The 18,210-nt window shown below is 33.9% G+C and overlaps 1 protein-coding gene across 2 annotated transcripts; it reads right to left on the minus strand.

Moving 5' to 3' along the window:
* Positions 1-491: 491 nt before the first annotated feature.
* LOC135157150 (chromatin modification-related protein MEAF6-like) lies at positions 492-8,148 on the minus strand. 2 transcript variants are annotated; one of them, XR_010296182.1, is made up of 7 exons: positions 7,917-8,073; positions 6,896-7,008; positions 6,052-6,136; positions 5,115-5,151; positions 3,508-3,700; positions 1,340-2,663; positions 492-1,203 (listed from the first exon to the last, which is right to left on the minus strand). XR_010296182.1 is itself a non-coding variant. In XM_064111762.1 (6 exons), the coding sequence occupies exons 1-6, from the start codon at positions 7,995-7,997 to the stop codon at positions 2,615-2,617; spliced, it is 558 nt and encodes a 185-aa protein (XP_063967832.1). In that variant the 5' UTR covers positions 7,998-8,148; the 3' UTR covers positions 492-2,614. The 2 variants fall into 2 exon arrangements, 1 of the variants encoding a protein (XP_063967832.1); XM_064111762.1 differs by having other exon boundaries at positions 492-2,663; positions 7,917-8,148.
* Between the last annotated feature and the right edge of the window lie 10,062 nt (positions 8,149-18,210).

Genomic DNA, 18,210 nt, shown 5'->3' on the forward strand with positions numbered 1-18,210 from the left:
AAGAGTTGGGTTTATGTTTGGTTTAATGAGTGAAATTTCTGTACGAGCAGTTGACTCGAGAGTAAATGTCATGGAAATGTTAGAGGGTATACATTTCACCAAATTATGAAAATTTTATATTTTAGTTATTAGGGTGGGGAAAACATGATATATCTGTTGGGGTACACCAATATATCAATGGATGAATACTTGTTTCGGGTCCATTTTGAAAATCCATGTACTGGCATGGTGTCCATTTTTTGTGACAATGTCACCCCTCCCACCTCACTGGCGCCACTGGATTGGGTAGAAAGTTTCAGATTCACTTCTCTTGTGCACAGTGCACAAATAGCAAACCCAAATTACTGGTCTTGATGAATCATTATCATTTAGTATGTGAATATCAGCCCGGATCAGTAGTAGCAAGTTAACCTAATGTAAATTAAAAACAATCTTTACTATTAAAACTTACAAACTTCTGCTTACAACATAACACAACAGGAAACAAGATCTTATTTTCTGCAAATGCTACTGTTTTAATATTTCATTCCATTAAAATTTACGTACACTTATAAATCAAAACTCATATAATCATAATTTACTGAGGAGAATATCTTAAAGCACTGGCCATTCCTCTCTGACCTAAAGGATGGCAATTATGATAGAATCAATGATTTTTATTTTAAATCCTGGCCAAAGTTACTATCTGATTTGAAGCATACAACCTGCAAATTAAAAACTCAGAATTCATTTTGGCCTTGAAGTTGGGCAGTAACAAGCAAATTCTTAGCAAAGGTGACTGCATTTTATTCAAATGAGACTGAGATTGATTTAAAAAAAAAAAATATTTAAAATGCATATCAATACCCCTGAAATACTGAAATGTTAATAAATTGACATCAAATAAGGAGCTGTACTTAGCCTAATATATGTACATATGATTATACAAAGTATTTCATTCTATCCACTAATAAATGAATCATCACTGGTTTGACACAAGAGAAACACCCATTAGTTTGAAAACACATTCATGAGTAGGGTCCAGAAACACAATGTATGTAATGGATAATATGAAAGAACACTTCTGAATGGTTTCAGGGCTAGTTTCTATGATTAATTGCATTAATTATTCTGTACAACCAATCACAGAATTCAGCTAAATGATCAATCAGCAGTGTGATCAATCACTAAGTTTTATGTCATAGGGCCCTGTTTCATAAAGGACTTGCAACTGTTGTAACTTTGTCATTATGGCAACTACCATGGTGACAGGGCTCAGCAGCCAATCAGAATCAAGGTTGCCATGGTAGTTGCCATAATGGCAAAGTTACAACAGTTGCAAGTCCTTTATGAAACGGGCCCCAGGTCAGTGTTTGGAACACAACGTGCATGTTTTTTTTTTAATCATGATTGGATCATTAAATTTTGCGATTGATCAGCAACCATTGTACTTTACCATAGTGTTTTTAGGGTATGCGCTACATATTAAACTCTGTACAAAATAATACACATCACTTTACATTATTTGCAATTTCTTTGATTTAACTACATGTACATGTATGTACAACTTTACAAAGAAAGAAATATTTACATTTATGTTATCACTGTAGTCTACACTTTCATTTCCTGGATAGCCAAGATAAAATGACCACACTTTGTCAGTTATTTAGCCCATTTACTTTTGATGAAAGCAACCTAAAAACAATGTAAAACATTTAGAGAACTTTTTAACACATTCTGTGCCCATTTGAACCTATTATGAATTGTATGGCTGGGCTGAATGAACTCCCCACCCAAATTGGCATGTATCCTGTGCAAGTGGACATGAAATTCGGTCTCGACAGATGTGCAAGCAGCAGCTATTCATATTGTTAACATATTATGAAAACATCTGGTCGTTTTAAGGTTAGTGCATCATCAAATTTTGTCAAATGCACAAAATGTTTAAAGTTTAAAAAAAAGTTCATTGATTTCTTAAAATTGACAACTTTGACTTCATCAATAGACATTTATTTCTGATATGTAAAATCAAAAGATAAATTTGAATTTAGTTGTGAATTTGAATGATGTAGGATACTACTTCTGCATGATTGTGAAAGGCTATTTATAACATGCATAAATGTAAGAACTGGTACATGTATTTGAAAAATTTGAGAAGCAATGGAATTGCCAGACAATATCAAACTGACAATAATTCTTTCAAAGGACACATGCACTACACACAGGTAAGCATGTATGGGACAATGTACAAACAGCTACAACTGTTTTTTGTTATATTTTGTGCAATGGAATAGCAATCTAATACAGTGGACCATTTCTATTCAGAAATATCCTAAAAAGAATATGATGGCTCCCAGTGATCGTTTCCATTTTACCACAACTATTTTTCATATAAAAGTAGCAAAGAAAGAAAAACTGTTGCCAATTTACAGGATAAAAGCTGATCACACAAGTCTTCAAATAAGTAATTTTCTTCAATGGTTAAAAGACACCTGTTCCATTAGCTTCTCATAGACATGTCACAGTAACAAGAGTTAATATTCTTCGTCCCGATGGGTTGAGAAACTGGCTCCTAAAGATACAATCCTGTATCTTAAAATGTAGATGATGCAGAAGAGAGGAGCAAGCTATGGAATCAGAAGTCCTCTGTAGACATTCTACTTTTCTTTATACGACCTTCCAGTCTGTGGTACAAAAAGAAAAGAAAAACAGTGTAAATATATGCATTATTGTATTTATGGCAATATATTGAATATCATAGAAAGATAACCCACCCTCCCTTTTGCAGTTGTTCCATCAATCATTCATTCATTCATTCCCAAATGAAAGAAGAATGGCTGCTTTCAGTGCAATACTGGTTTTGACCACTCCTAGTACCACACTTCAAAATGTTAACATTGTAAACAATGTAATCATTGGGACATACATGGATGTAGGGATGTATCAACACTGGTGGCAACACACGAAGGTGACATGGCTTATCAGCAGGAATGAGTTGTCTGGAAGTTCTGCAGGTTATTCTTTTCATTTTCAACTTTAGTGGATAAGATTTGTGTTTTACAACAATTTAATGTCTTAGAAGTATATCTAAGACATGAATCCTGAGTTAATTTCACTATTTTTTAACAATGATACTTGGAAGTCGACACATAGGACATTGTGGCACTATTTGCGGCAAAGCTTCATATTCTTACTGTTGTTTTGACCATACTTATTAATGAAAATAATTATAAAAGGAGTTTGGTAATGCTTTGTTCAAAAGAAAATTGCATGATCTTTTGCAGCTTGTTCATTAACAATGTCCAGGGAGGGCAGTGCTAGCTTTAATGAAATCATAATCTAAATCAAAGGCTTAAAACCTTAGTGACTGAACCCAGATTTACAAATGTAAACATATTTTCAAATTCCCTGACTTGTTAAACAGAAATGTCAAACCATGGTATATGGTAAACTTGAACACAGCAGGTATTTTCATGTGCTAATGTTGATATTTCTTGTTCCGGTATAACATAATTGCTTTCCATTTACCTGTGTCTGCTCTTGTTTTTCCTTTTCTTATGTCCATGTGAGCTCTTGTGCAGCTTTCCAGAGCGGTTGGTATTAATAGGTCTTTCTTTTATCTCAGGTACAGTTTCACTGCCAGCCCCACCGTCTGTGGAATCCTTGTCAGGTTTTATCACAGGGCCTTCCGCATTGCTTGAAGAATCCTTTGTTTCTGGTTCTGGAAACGAAAGGAATTGAAATATGAAGTACATGTACCCTGTAGAAATAATCTTATTTGTCATGCACATAAACTCTGTGCAACATGTGGGCCCTGAACCAAACAATTATAATCTATTGCAACTATCTGTACATGTATATGGTTTGCCAGTGACTTACATTTACACTTATTTGCACAATTGGTTGTGTTTATTGTGTTACAGAACACACTTTAGGAAGACATAATTTTTTTCAAGAGAGGTATTTCTCAATTACCCAAACCAGATGGCAGTAAGCAACACATGAATCAAAGACAATAAAAATTAGGAAGTTTGGGCATTAAAATCATGTGTTTTTGTTAAAGGAATTAAGAACCACCACTGAAACTTTGCAGCTGAGGCCTCCATCTTACAAAGAGTTGCAAATGATCCGATTAAACCCTGGAAAGCCAGCGATGCCAACATCTAAACTGCATGTTTGTTTGTTTTTTCAAAATATTTTCTACATATAGGTGTACATGCATTCATACATTCATCCTTTTCTTCAAATTCAGTGTGCTTCTCCTTGTTTACAAAGGAAATTATGACACTGATGGATTTCCGTATAGCTGAGGTTGATCGGATCTATCGCAACTCTTTGTAAAATGGGGCCCTGCAATGTTTTGTCAGTGAGGGTGATAATGAAGAGTGATATCATTACCCAAGTAATAATAAAACACAGAGGGTTATTTTAAGTTTGGTGTGGAAATTTTGGTGTTGATGTTGGCTGGATGTTTACATGTACATCATTACAGCACCAAAATGAAATCAGACTAATCTTGGGGGCTGGGACATCTCACTTGGTATTGAGCTCTATCACTGTGATTTGGACCAATTTTGTAAATTAGGATTAGGTGTTGGGGCTTGGGGAAGTCAATCTAAATTGTGCTTCCAACAACAGAACTTGATATGAACGTAGTTGGTTGCTATATTCCATGAATATCGCTTTGGCGAAAATTGCTCCTCTACAAATTTCACACAGTAATCAAATGACTAACTTAAACCCTGGATTTAACACTGTACCCTACCATAAACCAAACCTTAAACCTTACATAAAGAATACATATTGCAACCCTAACCCTACATCTTAGATAAATAAAAGCCCAGAGCAATTGTCGCATGAGCAAATGTGTCACCACTTCCTAGAAACAGTAAACATGCATGCGAGTGATAACAAAGATGAGGAACAGTCAGAAGGATGAAACTTTGCTCTGATTATGGAAGGTTTACAATGCAGCGTGTCAATAACAATCTGATTGAAAATAGCATTATTCTATTGACAATTGTCTGTTTTAATTTCATTCTTGTTGAAATGGTTCTTAGTTTTTAATTCAAATCACTTTCCCTGGATAGTCTTTAGTTTTGAATTATCACAATGGTTATTTCCATGGTACTTACTCCTTTCATTCTGTGAATCTGTGAGACCAAGAGATGCCTGTTGAAAAATAAAGATTAGTGGTAGCTATTATTGGTGAAAGCTCATTAAAAGTGGGTTCATATTAACTATATACCATGAAAACATATGCAAGACATCAATTGAAATTCCACTTCCTATAATCTGATGAATTTTTAGTACAATAAATCAAATTTCACACATCAAAGGTCACAGTATATGCAACACTCCAATGATATCTGTCAAGAACTTTCTGTAAAGAATGCCCACATTGATCACAGGCTTATTTGCCTGAATGGAAATATCATCAGTCCTTTATTTTTGTACGAGACCAATTTACAAGACTCAATATTTGTATATAGCTCATTTCTAAACCAATTTAAACAAATTTGCCATGTACTAATACTTGTTTCTTCTACGAACATTTTTTTTTTTTACTCAGGGCAGTAATCAAATATAGTATGAACATCTGCCTATGACATAAAACTATTATACTAAGAAAACTATTGAAAAAATGACATATTGTGTATTAAGGCAATTAAAGCAATTGCCCTTTACCCTACATCTCAGTCTCATGTTGAAATATAAATCAAACATGAATATATGTCATTTCCATTTTGGTTGACAAAGTATTAAATATGCATATATCATGGAATTTCACCCTTCATTTATGAATTTTTAAAAGATCTATGTAAAAAGTTGAAATCTCTACACCTAGACTACAAAATGGCTAGAAAAGTGATGTCACTGTGATGACTAAAATGTATTTTTTCAAGTTTGACTCAGTATGACATTTTAACACAACACACAGAATTGCCAATTTGAAATTAATGTAGTCTTAGTAATCTCATATTTCAAAGTTTTAAACAGCCATTACTTTCCCATTCCTGGCCCGGTTTCTTTCAATATTTGTTAAAGACTGGTTTCCCCTAGAACACTTACTTGAGATGTAATACTTGATTTAGAAAACAGTCTGTCAGCTTCCTTGAACTTTCTGTTTCGTTTGTCTGTCTTACTATTGGTACTCCTGCAAATAATAAAATGTTACTCGCATATTCTCTTATATTTCATATATTATCTCTTATATTTCAATCATCATTAAACCAACATTAATTGTAAGAATTGAATCTTTTCTTGAATTCAAGACCAAATACTTACTGAATTGGTAACATATTGCTGAGTAAAAACAATACATTCTGAGGCGTACCAGAAACGATATGCGCAGAAACTCAACTGTAAACCTGAATACACTTGCATTTAGAGATTAATGAAAAATTTTAACCAAAAAAAAAAGAGAGATGCTAATGAGCTATTTTGTTCTGTTGTTTTGTTTGTTTGCAACTCTTAGTTACCCGGTGCTGAAAATTGCTGTGGAGTAGCACTTGTGCCCCCTGCTAGAAATTGCAAACAGAACAAAATGGATGCATCCATGCCACAGGGATTATAAGGTTTCGTGCCGATGAATTCAAGCAAGAAAATTGAGAAATCCTGCTCAGTGCTACTATTTTCATAGCGTTACTGGGTTGATTTATTGTTTAGATATATAGTATCATGTGTAATTTTCGATATACGGTATAAATCTAGATGAAGGCCTGAAAATGGTTGCTATTCTCAGTCTTTGGTGACACTAAATTTCTTATATTTTTTATTTTAGCAGTCCATCGGTCTGGAAGAAATTGCCCACTTCGACTCGGCCCTAAAATCACCCATATCTGAAAAACCATTCATCCAAGTGATAACCAAATACATATGTAAACAACAAACAATATTCCTATTTCCTACTTACTTATTTGTTAGATATCTGTCCCATCCTCTTATAATGTTGCCATACAAAGCTGTGTCTTCCAGGTAGCTGCCTTCAAATGCATAGATTTGTCTTTCAAGATTTGCAAGTGTCTCCTGTACATAGGATATTCAAGTTAATTTTTTTTTTTAAAGACAATACCTACCCCTTTCATTGAAGTTAAAGTCAGTAAAGTGAGTGATTGTTTTACGGATTGGCCTTGTAATTACCGAACACATGAATTTACGCATCAGAAAATAATTTCCATATATTCTCAAAACTTTGCAACATCCTTCCAAAGCCAGGGAATTCAACTAGAAAAAATGATGAACAAAATTATAAAAGCCAAAAACACACTTCATTTATTCTCAAAATAACAAAATATGGTTGAACTAGGTGATTTTGTGAAGTTTCAAACTTTTCCCACAGAAAACACAGAGTCGGTAATACCATTTTCAAGTGACAAACATATTTCACATGCGAAGAGGGCCGAGGGGTGCGATCAAAAGCCGATATCATAAAAAAAGAAAGCTGATCTTGGCAAAATGTGTACATCGTTATTCTTTGTAAATACACTATTTGTGATTCACCAGGCCTGGTATTCATCCTGTAGGCTGTAGTGTAGTGGACGTTTGTCATTTAAGAAACATTGTCATTGATTGACTGTGTTTGATTATCTCTCATCTGATCATAATGATATGATTAAATCAATAAATTTATTCAAAAAAACACCAATGTATTCAACATTTGACAATTGTACTGCGTAAATATATTATTTGATTCAATGATGTAGATCTATACGGGGACGGGAATTAGCTTTGTGCATTTTAAGTAAAAATATCACATTATTGTGAAAATCCCATTAGATATGTTCGCGTAAACTTCGCATGTGCCGGTATACCGTCGGTCAAGCAGCGCAGGGCCAGATGTTCGCACTTTTCCGTACGGCAATCTGTCGAAACTCATTAATCTGACATCTAATTACCGTATTTTACTTAACGGTATAGGATGTCATGATACTTACAGCTATTTCTGATCTTCTCTTCACCAATTCCGCTAATTCTGTTCTCGTATCTGACGCCTGCTGCGCACTTTTGGACGACATTTTTCTCTCGACCTTAAAAATTCCGCATCTGGGCAAAGTCCGATCATCATCAATCAATCAATTTATACGCGAATATAATAATAACGAACGTAGAGGGAAGCAACACAATGATGGAAAAACGAGCTACTCTGATGATCTGATAGAGAAAAATGAGCTTTTTTAGAAGACGGGTTTAAAAAGGGTATAATGCGCAGGTTTCAAATGGGACAAGACAAGAAGAAGCATATCAAACTCTAATAAATGAAGAATCGAGTGCTTATTGATAGTAGATAATTAGTCAAATCACTCTCAAATAATATTATCAATAACTTTTGCCTCGGTCAGGAATGATAAAGAGACCTAGCAATTTTTTCAAAAAGTGAAAGAGACTTTATTTGTTGTGAGGTATAGATTATCAGACAAGACACATAGCAAAGATTAGCGATCAATCGCTAAATGGACTGACCAATCAAGATCAATGTTACACACGCATTTGGTTCCGATACTGACCAGGATATAAAAGTATTCTTTCATCATATGAAAGAATTCTTTCATATTTGCCATTCATCGCTAAGCTTTGTGTTACGGAGCCTTGCAATCAGTTCAAGGTTATAGGCCTACCACACAGAAAAATTCTGCTAAAAAAGGGGTTTTCATACTAAAGACTTAACACACGAAATGGTTCTGGAAAAAAAATCAAAGTATTCTTTTATTTTTATTTTTTGGGGGGTCCTTAATTGTACAGTTGGTTTCTAGTATAAATAATAGGCCTATATAGGATATATGTTAAAATATAACCTTGTTTCATATAAGGTAGATTATTGTTCTTCAGGTTTTTGCAAATTATTTGATCGATGGATATATCCTTACCGCCATGTTCCAGTACTTGTGGTTTATACATTTTGTTGTTACAATATATTACTGTTTACTATCAATAGGACCCCATTGGAAATAAGGCGGCTTTCGTGTCACGGGATTCTTATAATTCATTGTATCTCATATTACCTGTGATATTCTTGACAAATAAAATCAATCAGTCAATCAATCAATCAATCAATCAATCAATCCATACATACATAATTGCTATGAAGATGAAGATTGGTAACCTTGTCAACACTAGGCAGATGCCGTTGGCTCCCGGACTGTACGGTCTACATCAGAGGCGGATCTAGGATTTTCCAAGGGCGGGGGCACATCTTCCGGAGAAAAATTTGCCAAGCAAAAAAAAAAGGTATTCACCCCAAATTTAAGTTCTTTAAACAAAAAGGGGGGACCGGCCGGATATGCCCCCCCCCCCTGGATCCACCAGTGGTCTACATGATTTTGATTGATTTTAATTTCCATTTGGTCTGCTTTCCTCTCGCCCATGTTCCATTATCGTTATACGTTTGACGCATCCTTGAAGATTTTTAACCTTGATTATTGATATATTGATTTTTTGATTATGAAAGCAACGGGAGGGCCCTGATGGGAGGGGCCCTTACCACCCCCTCCATCCCGGCCTTGATTGATATAGATCAAGAGGACCACGGTGCAATTAAGCATAGTTTCACTGCAAAAAATATTGGGTAATTTTTTTACCACCATGGACCGGGTAATTATGTGTCCAACCAATTTGGGGCAGTTACCCAATGCGGAAAGCATATTATGTAAAGTTAAAAAATGAGCAGCAATTACTTTAGAATTGGCAAAATTTTCATCACACTTGATAAATGCCCAAAAGAAATGCCCAATGTTGGTTGGGCACATAAAACCTCACTATGAAGCACTTTTACGCAATATTTTTTTAGAGCGTTGGATTGCAGGGGTATAGAATTTTAAAGAGTGGGTTCTAGTAAAGTGTTAACAAGCACGCCCCCCCCCCCCCAGGTGACTTTGGTCTGCTAGGTGACAAGCAAAAAAAGAGAAAGATAGAAAAGAGAGAAAGAAGGAAGGGAAGGAAGGAAGGAAGGAAGAAAGAAATGGCGGGGGGTGTACTCGGGGGTAGGCCTATATACTCTGTTACGATACTATAAATAACAAGGAAAATTTATTACAGGAAAAAGATACACTAAACAAAACAAACTGATCTTACATCTCTTGAAGTGTCAGTTCTGATTATAATCCAGAGTTATGATAGTCCCGTATTGAATCCAGATAAAATCCAAGTTGGTTGGTCAAGATTCCTTAAATGAAAGTTCACAATGATGGCGATGATGAAATTGATGTTGAAACACGATGAATAACAAGATTCACAAACTGCAACGAGTTGCAATGTCCGTGAAGATGAAGTTGATGATGACAAACAGTCGATTTCATCAATCCATGGGTTGAAAAGCATTCATTAAATCAGGTTGATGATCTCGATGAGAACTGAGAATTCCCCTCTCAAAGTAACTGCAAACAGTTCATTGATATGGCTAAATGTGGTATTCCAGTTGGAAATAAACTATGCTCTGACATAATTAAGGCTGGTGTGAAACTCTGAGTTCTGATCTGATGTGATGATGTCCTTAAAGAAACTGCCAGCCTTTATAAACATTCACTATTCTGGAAGCTTCTCGTATTGTCTTTAAAAAGAACATTATCCTTCTTTCTAGAATAGTCCAAACACTTCTAGAAGACTCTTGAATGACCTCAGTGAAATTAACAATGTAAACAACATAGCTAATCCTATTGTCCTTTTCACTGCCACTATAGAAGTCTTGTCTATCTTAATATATTCCAGAAATAACAAGATTACTCTATCTCATTAAATAGCATGCCTAACAAAGCTTTACTGGGACATTCTGGAATATTCTTAATCATGAATAATTTTGATGTTATTAATAATTTTAATGTTATCGTGACGTTTTTTTTTCTTGTTGGTTTTATGTATTTGTGATACTTTATGTATTTTTTTGTTTGATTCATTTTACCTTTTGTTCTTTTATTTGTCCTTGTATGCTACCTGCTTTATGCCATTTTATATCAATAATTTTCAAAGTGTTTTTAATTGTCAATTTTATAACTTATTTATACATTTTACTTAGTTTAATTTTAGTCACACGTTTTTAAAGAAATTTCCTTTATTTCTATGATTTTGTTCGTCTTTTAAACTGTCTTGATTTTAATCTAGGTTTTTAATTTTTGTTTTGATTCATTTAATGTGATATCATTGATATGTCATGTAATTTTGATAGTGTATTGTATTTTACTTTATATTAATTGTATTTCATTTATTTTGTAAATCTTTCTATGTCTACAGGGCTCTTTTGTAAAGCAGGCCTTTGGGCTCTGAAAGGACTATCCTGTTTTTAAATAAAACTGAATAAATAAATAAATAAATTATTATGCTATGAATATCCTTGAAGAGAAAATAACTAAATAAATGAATGTAATTGCTCTTACAATTCTACTTATATATAACAACTCCCAAACGAAGGCGAATAGTTTGGTCAAATCTATGCATTTTAGACCTTTAATATACATGTACCAACCTTGGCTAATAGACCAGTTCGTAGTTACTCATGGGCAATTTTCGGTCAAATGACCTTTCATTTCTTTCATTATGATAGGCAGATTTCAAAGCAAAATATTACGTAAGCTTGCCTTACATAGCAGGATGAAGAAATTGAATGACTAGAATAGCACACCAATGAACACTTTATGAAGGTATTTGTTGCATTCCTACTTTGAATGCATAGCATGTTGCACAATGTACTTGGCAAACTGTGAAAACCAGTCGTTCGTGGACGCGTTGTTGTTTTTTGTGGATGTAAATGAAAACCATGCACAATTCAAAAGAATACATGAATAATAAAGACATCAAAGTTGGTGCTTATCTCATTAGATTTTAAACCACCATGTCACTTTAGTACAAATGACCTTCCTCTGATCGATCATGCGTAGAATCTTTTGATCATGCGCAGAAAGGAACTACGAACTGGCTTATTAAAGGACAAATCCACTCCAGAAAAATTTTGATTTGAATAAGTAGAGAAAAATCCAATTAGCATAACACTGAAAATTTCATCAAAATCGGATGTAAAATAAGAAAGTTATGGTATTTTAAAGTTTCACTTTTTTTCACAAAACAGTGATATGCACAACTCAGTGACATGCAAAATTAATGACAGAGTCGATGATGTCCATCACTCACTATTTCTTTTGTTTTTTATTGTTTGAATTATACAATATTTCATTTTTTACATATTTGACAATGAGGACAAAGTTGACTTAACCATATTGTATTAAACAATGCTAATTCCACATATTCAGGGAGGAATTAATCATTTTTTCACTTGACAATGTGGAGAAAATCATAATATTTCATAGATCATAATAAAATACAAAAGAAATAGTGAGTGGATGATGTCATCAGTCTCCCCATTTGCATACTGACCAGGATATAACTGTTTTGTGAAATTAAGCGAAACTTTAATATGTCATAACTTTCTTATTTTACATCCAATTTTGATGAAATTTTCAGTGTTATGCTTGTTGGATTTTTCTCTTTTTATTCAAAGCAACTTTTTGTTGGGGTGGACTTGGCCTTTAAGGCATATAGCTGGAGACCACGGGCCGATTACACGAAAGGGTCTTTGCACTGAGAACCGTCTTTCGTGTCGCCCATTATGATGCGCCATGTGAAACGCTTTTTAAATAAATTACCTGCAAACATATTATTATTCATCCGTTAAAGTAAATCTTTGTATAAAATGATGTGATATATCATGAAATTGTATACAAATTGATTTAAATGCTAGCTAACATCCCGCATACGGCGCATTATAAAAGATGGGCGACACGACAGCCGGTCCTTGGAATGACCATTATTCGTGCAATCGGCCCCACACACTAAGAAATAAAGGTTCAAAATTAAACCCCGAAAGTTTGATGCAAAATCAGCACCCTATGGGTTCAAAAATTGAACCCCTGATTGGGGTTCATTCATTTTTGCACCCTGCGGGTTCAAAACTGCACCCCTTAATTTTAAATTGAACCCCTATTATAGGGGTGCAGTTTTGAACCCGCAGGATGCAAAAATAAACCCCAACCAGGGGTTCAATTTTTGAACCCATGGGGTGCTGATTTTGCATCAACCTTTCGGGGTTCAATTTTGAACCTTTATTTCTTAGTGTGCAGGGAGGTGGTGAGAGGGACTCAAGGACCCAACACGTCCGTCCCTGGTAGTCTCTTGACGCAAGGCCGGAGTAGAGTCAGCCAACAATAAGCTAGCCAACAGCAAGCCAGCCAACAGTTCCAGCCAACAATATCGCGATGTAAGATAGATCAGATACAGGATTTTGCGCACGAAGAGAAGCGTGCATTATTGTATACACAAATCAAACAAACGGGGTCAGGTGGGGTTTCCCTTCTTTCAATTTGTAAAGAAACACAACGGGCTAGTGCTTTAATTTTAGTAGCCCACACCCCTATATACTCTATGTTTTTTCGTATATTGAGGAGTAAATTTCAACTAAAAGTCCTCTTTATAAAATACAATTGGAAGATTGCTCCTGAAATATATTTTGGGTGTGTGTAGGGGGATTTCGCTTCTTTCAATTTGTAAAGAAAAACAACTGGCTAGTGCTTTAGTTTTAGTAGCCCACACCCCTATATACTCTAGGGTTTTTCGTATATTGAGGAGTAAATTTGAACTAAAAGTGCTCTTTATTAAATACAATTGGAAGATTGCTCCTGAAATATATTTTGGGTGTGTGGAGGGGGGTTTCCCTTCTTTCAATTTGTAAAGAAAAACAACTGGCTAGTGCCTTAGTTTTTGTAGCCCATGCACACTCATATACATTCCTATATATTCCACGTTTTTATATATATTCAGGAGTAAATTTGAACTAAAAGTCCTCTTTATAAAATACAATTGGAAGATTGCTCCTGAAATATATTTTAGGTGTGTGTAGGGGGAATTCCCTTCTTTCAATTCGTAAAGAAACACAACGGGCTAGTGCTTTAATTTTAGTAGCCCACACCCCTGTATACTCTATAGGTTTTTTCGTATATTGAGGAGTAAATTTGAACTAAAAGTCCTCTTTATAAAATACAATTAGAAGATTGCTCCTGAAATATATTTTGGGTGTGTGGAGGGGGGTTTCCCTTCTTTCAATTTGTAAAAAAAAAAAAAACGGGCTAGTGCTTTAATTTTAGTAGCCCACACCCCTATATACTCTAGGGTTTTTCGTATATTGAGGAGTAAATTTGAACTAAAAGTCCTCTTTATAAAATACAATTGGAAGATTGCTCCTGAAATATATTTTGGGTGTGTGTAGGGGGATTTCCCTTCTTTCAATTTGTAAAGAAAAACAACGGGCTAGTGCTTTAGTTTTAGTAGCCCACACCCCTATATACTCTAGGGTTTTTCGTATATTGAGGAGTAAATTTGAACTAAAAGTGCTCTTTATAAAATACAATTGGAAGATTGCTCCTGAAATATATTTTGGGTGTGTGGAGGGGGGTTTCCCTTCTTTCAATTTGTAAAAAAAAAAAAAACGGGCTAGTGCCTTCGTTTTAGTAGCACACACTCATATACATTCCTATATATTTCACGTTTTTATATATATTGAGGAGTAAATTTGAACTAAAAGTGCTCTTTATTAATAAATACAATTGGAAGATTGCTCCTGAAATATATTTTGGGTGTGTGTAGGGGGATTTCCCTTCTTTCAATTTTTAAAGAAAAACAACGGGCTAGTGCTTTAATTTTAGTAGCCCACACCCCTATATACTCTATGTTTTTTCGTATATTGAGGAGTAAATTTCAACAAAAAGTCCTCTTTATAAAATACAATTGAAAATTGCTCCTGAAATATATTTTGGGTGTGTGTAGGGGGATTTCCCTTCTTTCAATTTGTAAAGAAAAACAACGGGCTAGTGCTTTAGTTTTAGTAGCCCACACCCCTATATACTCTAGGGTTTTTCGTATATTGAGGAGTAAATTTGAACTAAAAGTGCTCTTTATAAAATACAATTGGAAGATTGCTCCTGAAATATATTTTGGGTGTGTAGAGGGGGGTTTCCCTTCTTTCAATTTGTAAAAAAAAAAAAAAAGGGCTAGTGCCTTCGTTTTAGTAGCACACACTCATATACATTCCTATATATTCCACGTTTTTATATATATTGAGGAGTAAATTTGAACTAAAAGTCCTCTTTATAAAATACAATTGGAAGATTGCTCCTGAAATATATTTTGGGTGTGTGTAGGGGGATTTCCCTTCTTTCAATTTTTAAAGAAAAACAACGGGCTAGTGCTTTAATTTTAGTAGCCCACACCCCTATATACTCTATGTTTTTTCGTATATTGAGGAGTAAATTTCAACAAAAAGTCCTCTTTATAAAATACAATTGAAAATTGCTCCTGAAATATATTTTGGGTGTGTGTAGGGGGATTTCCCTTCTTTCAATTTGTAAAGAAAAACAACGGGCTAGTGCTTTAGTTTTAGTAGCCCACACCCCTATATACTCTAGGGTTTTTCGTATATTGAGGAGTAAATTTGAACTAAAAGTGCTCTTTATAAAATACAATTGGAAGATTGCTCCTGAAATATATTTTGGGTGTGTAGAGGGGGGTTTCCCTTCTTTCAATTTGTAAAAAAAAAAAAAAAGGGCTAGTGCCTTCGTTTTAGTAGCACACACTCATATACATTCCTATATATTTCACGTTTTTATATATATTGAGGAGTAAATTTGAACTAAAAGTGCTCTTTATTAATAAATACAATTGGAAGATTGCTCCTGAAATATATTTTGGGTGTGTGGAGGGGGGTTTCCCTTCTTTCAATATGTAAAGAAAAACAACGGGCTAGAGCCTTAGTTTTTGTAGCCCACACTCATATACATTCCTATATATTCCACGTTTTTATATATATTGAGGAGTAAATTTGAACTAAAAGTCCTCTTTATAAAATACAATTGGAAGATTGCTCCTGAAATATATTTTGGGTTTGTGGAGGGGGGGGGGGGGTTAATATCTCTCAATTTGTAAACAAAAAGAAAGGGCTAGTACCTTAGTTTTAGTAGCCCTCACTTCTATATACTCAAGTTTTAAGAATATTGAGGAGTATTTTTAAAAAAAAAGTTACTGATAAATGAAGAGAGCTATCGTATTTTTGAAGGGAGTGACCCTTTTTATTCAATTTTACAGTGCGTATCAATAAAAACGGGACAGTTATGAAACGTCTATCAAAATACCCTTTTGAATTATGATGTCTATATTTTGATGTTCATAGATGCTCTGAAATCTTATCGATCAAATTCAAAATGTTTTTTTTTTTAATTTGTTCATGCTTGAGTGCACACGAGATGGTTTTGTCGGGGGTTCAAATATAGGATTGCGCTAAGTGGTAGGAAATGAAGTGTATGGTTATAAGACTTCTTGCCAATCAGCAGATTATTTTTGCCATAGTTTTCAGATTTTGGTCGCAAATGTCACGTACAAAGCTGTATATTTACTTTACTTTTTCATTTCAATAAATTATTTTTTTTGCAATTAATATTCTTTCATACTAACATTTTTTTATCAACCAAGAATGACCCAATTTGTAATTAGGAATTTGAGAGCTTGTAATCAATTCAAACCATTTTATTTTATGCAACAAGCAGATAAATCCTTTTCTGTTAGAATTGATAATTTAATATCCTATCTAACACACAATTATAATGATTTGAATAAAGTACAGCAAATTCACCCTATTAACAACTAACAATTAACAATTAGGGGTTTGGTGAATGATAACATCTGTTCTCGTTGTGAAGTAGAGGAAGATATTCATCACGCTTTCATTTCTTGTGATTTGAACAAACCATTCTTTGAATTTTTGAAAAAAATTATCCAGCAAATATTTCATAAAGATTTAGAAATCAATCATTAAAATTTTGTTTAAACATGAAGTAGACGAAAAATTAGTTTTACTTCTGACTATCGCACTTTGGTGCATTCACAAAGTCATCGTTTTAAGAAACATGAGTGGAAACGAAAAGAGAGGCAATCCCAGAAGGAAAAACCAGTACGGCTGGACCAGTTACACCAGTAAAATTTAATTGGTAACTCTGGAAATTGGAACAAAATATACTGGTCTGCTATAAGCTGGACCAGTAATTTTTTGATGGTCAACTTTAACTGGACCAGTATAATTTTAACTGGACCAGTAACAAATATACTGGTCAAACTAACTGGACCAGTAATAATTTTACTGGTCCAATTTAACTGGACCAGTACAAATTGTGGTGGACCAGTAATTTTACTGGTCAAATTATACTGGACCAGTACAATTTTTGCTGGACCAGTAATAATTTTACTGGTCAAATTAAACTGGACCAGTACAATTTTTGCTGGACCAGTAATAATTTTACTGGTCAAATTAAACTGGATCTGAAATTCATATTTTTAAGAGAAATAGAAAGAAGAATAGAAATGAAACCTCGGTACAGGAAAAGATATGTTCATCTACCCAAAGAAATTATGGAATATATTTGAAACACTGTGAATTTCATGTTTCCATTTAATGTTTTTTTTTAATTTATGTTAAAGATTACGTAAGATTATTGCACAATTACATTATTATGTAAATTTTTGTTTTAATTTCTGAAATTTCCTGTAATGTCATGTATGCTCATTTTCATAATGTGTTATGTTGTTTTGTTGTAAATAAAATCCTCTAATTGAGGCCGAAAAAAAAATGCAATTAGGCATTTGTTGGGTTGACTTTTATTAATTATTAAATATGCAATCCTAAAAAATAACTTTTTTTTTAAAGTAACTAAATAAGTTTGTGAGTGAATTTTGAAACATAATTTTAAAAACAATGGCAAAGATAATGAAAATGTTAAGAGGAAGTTTACTGCTTAGCAGGAAGTCTTATGACCATATATTTTGTTTCCTCTCATTTCTGCACAAACCTATTTTTGAACCCTTGACAAATCTCGTGTTCGTTCAAGCATGAACAAAATTCATTTCTTAAAATTGCATTTAAAATATAAGGTTTCAGAGCATCTATAAACATCAAAATATAGACATCATAATTTGAAAAGAATTTTTGATAGACTTTTCAAAACTGTCCAGTTTTTATTGATACGCACTGTATTGATAGAATGAAGGGGCTTGTCCTTTGATAAGGTTCACTGGCCCTCTCTTATTATTTGCGCCCTTTTAAAAAGTATTTCTTTTGTACTATTGAGGGGTGAATAAAAATGAAAGTATTCTTGACTGAAAAGCAAAAGTGAAGATTGCTCCTGAAAGAAATTTCGGGTGTTTGTGGAG

The sequence above is a fragment of the Lytechinus pictus genome, chromosome 2 (assembly GCF_037042905.1).
Source record: "Lytechinus pictus isolate F3 Inbred chromosome 2, Lp3.0, whole genome shotgun sequence".
In the NCBI taxonomy this organism is placed as follows: Eukaryota; Metazoa; Echinodermata; class Echinoidea; order Temnopleuroida; family Toxopneustidae; genus Lytechinus; species Lytechinus pictus.

Excerpts from the sequence above, each read along its gene's own strand:
- LOC135157150 (XM_064111762.1), bottom strand. The coding sequence starts at position 7,997 with ATGTCGTCCAAAAGTGCGCAGCAGGCGTCAGATACGAGAACAGAATTA. Across the intron at positions 6,137-6,895 it reads GACAGATATCTAACAAATAA|GAGTACCAATAGTAAGACAG; the intron begins GTAAGTAGGAAA and ends TATTATTTGCAG. Across the intron at positions 5,152-6,051 it reads AATCAAGTATTACATCTCAA|GCATCTCTTGGTCTCACAGA; the intron begins GTAAGTGTTCTA and ends ATTTTTCAACAG.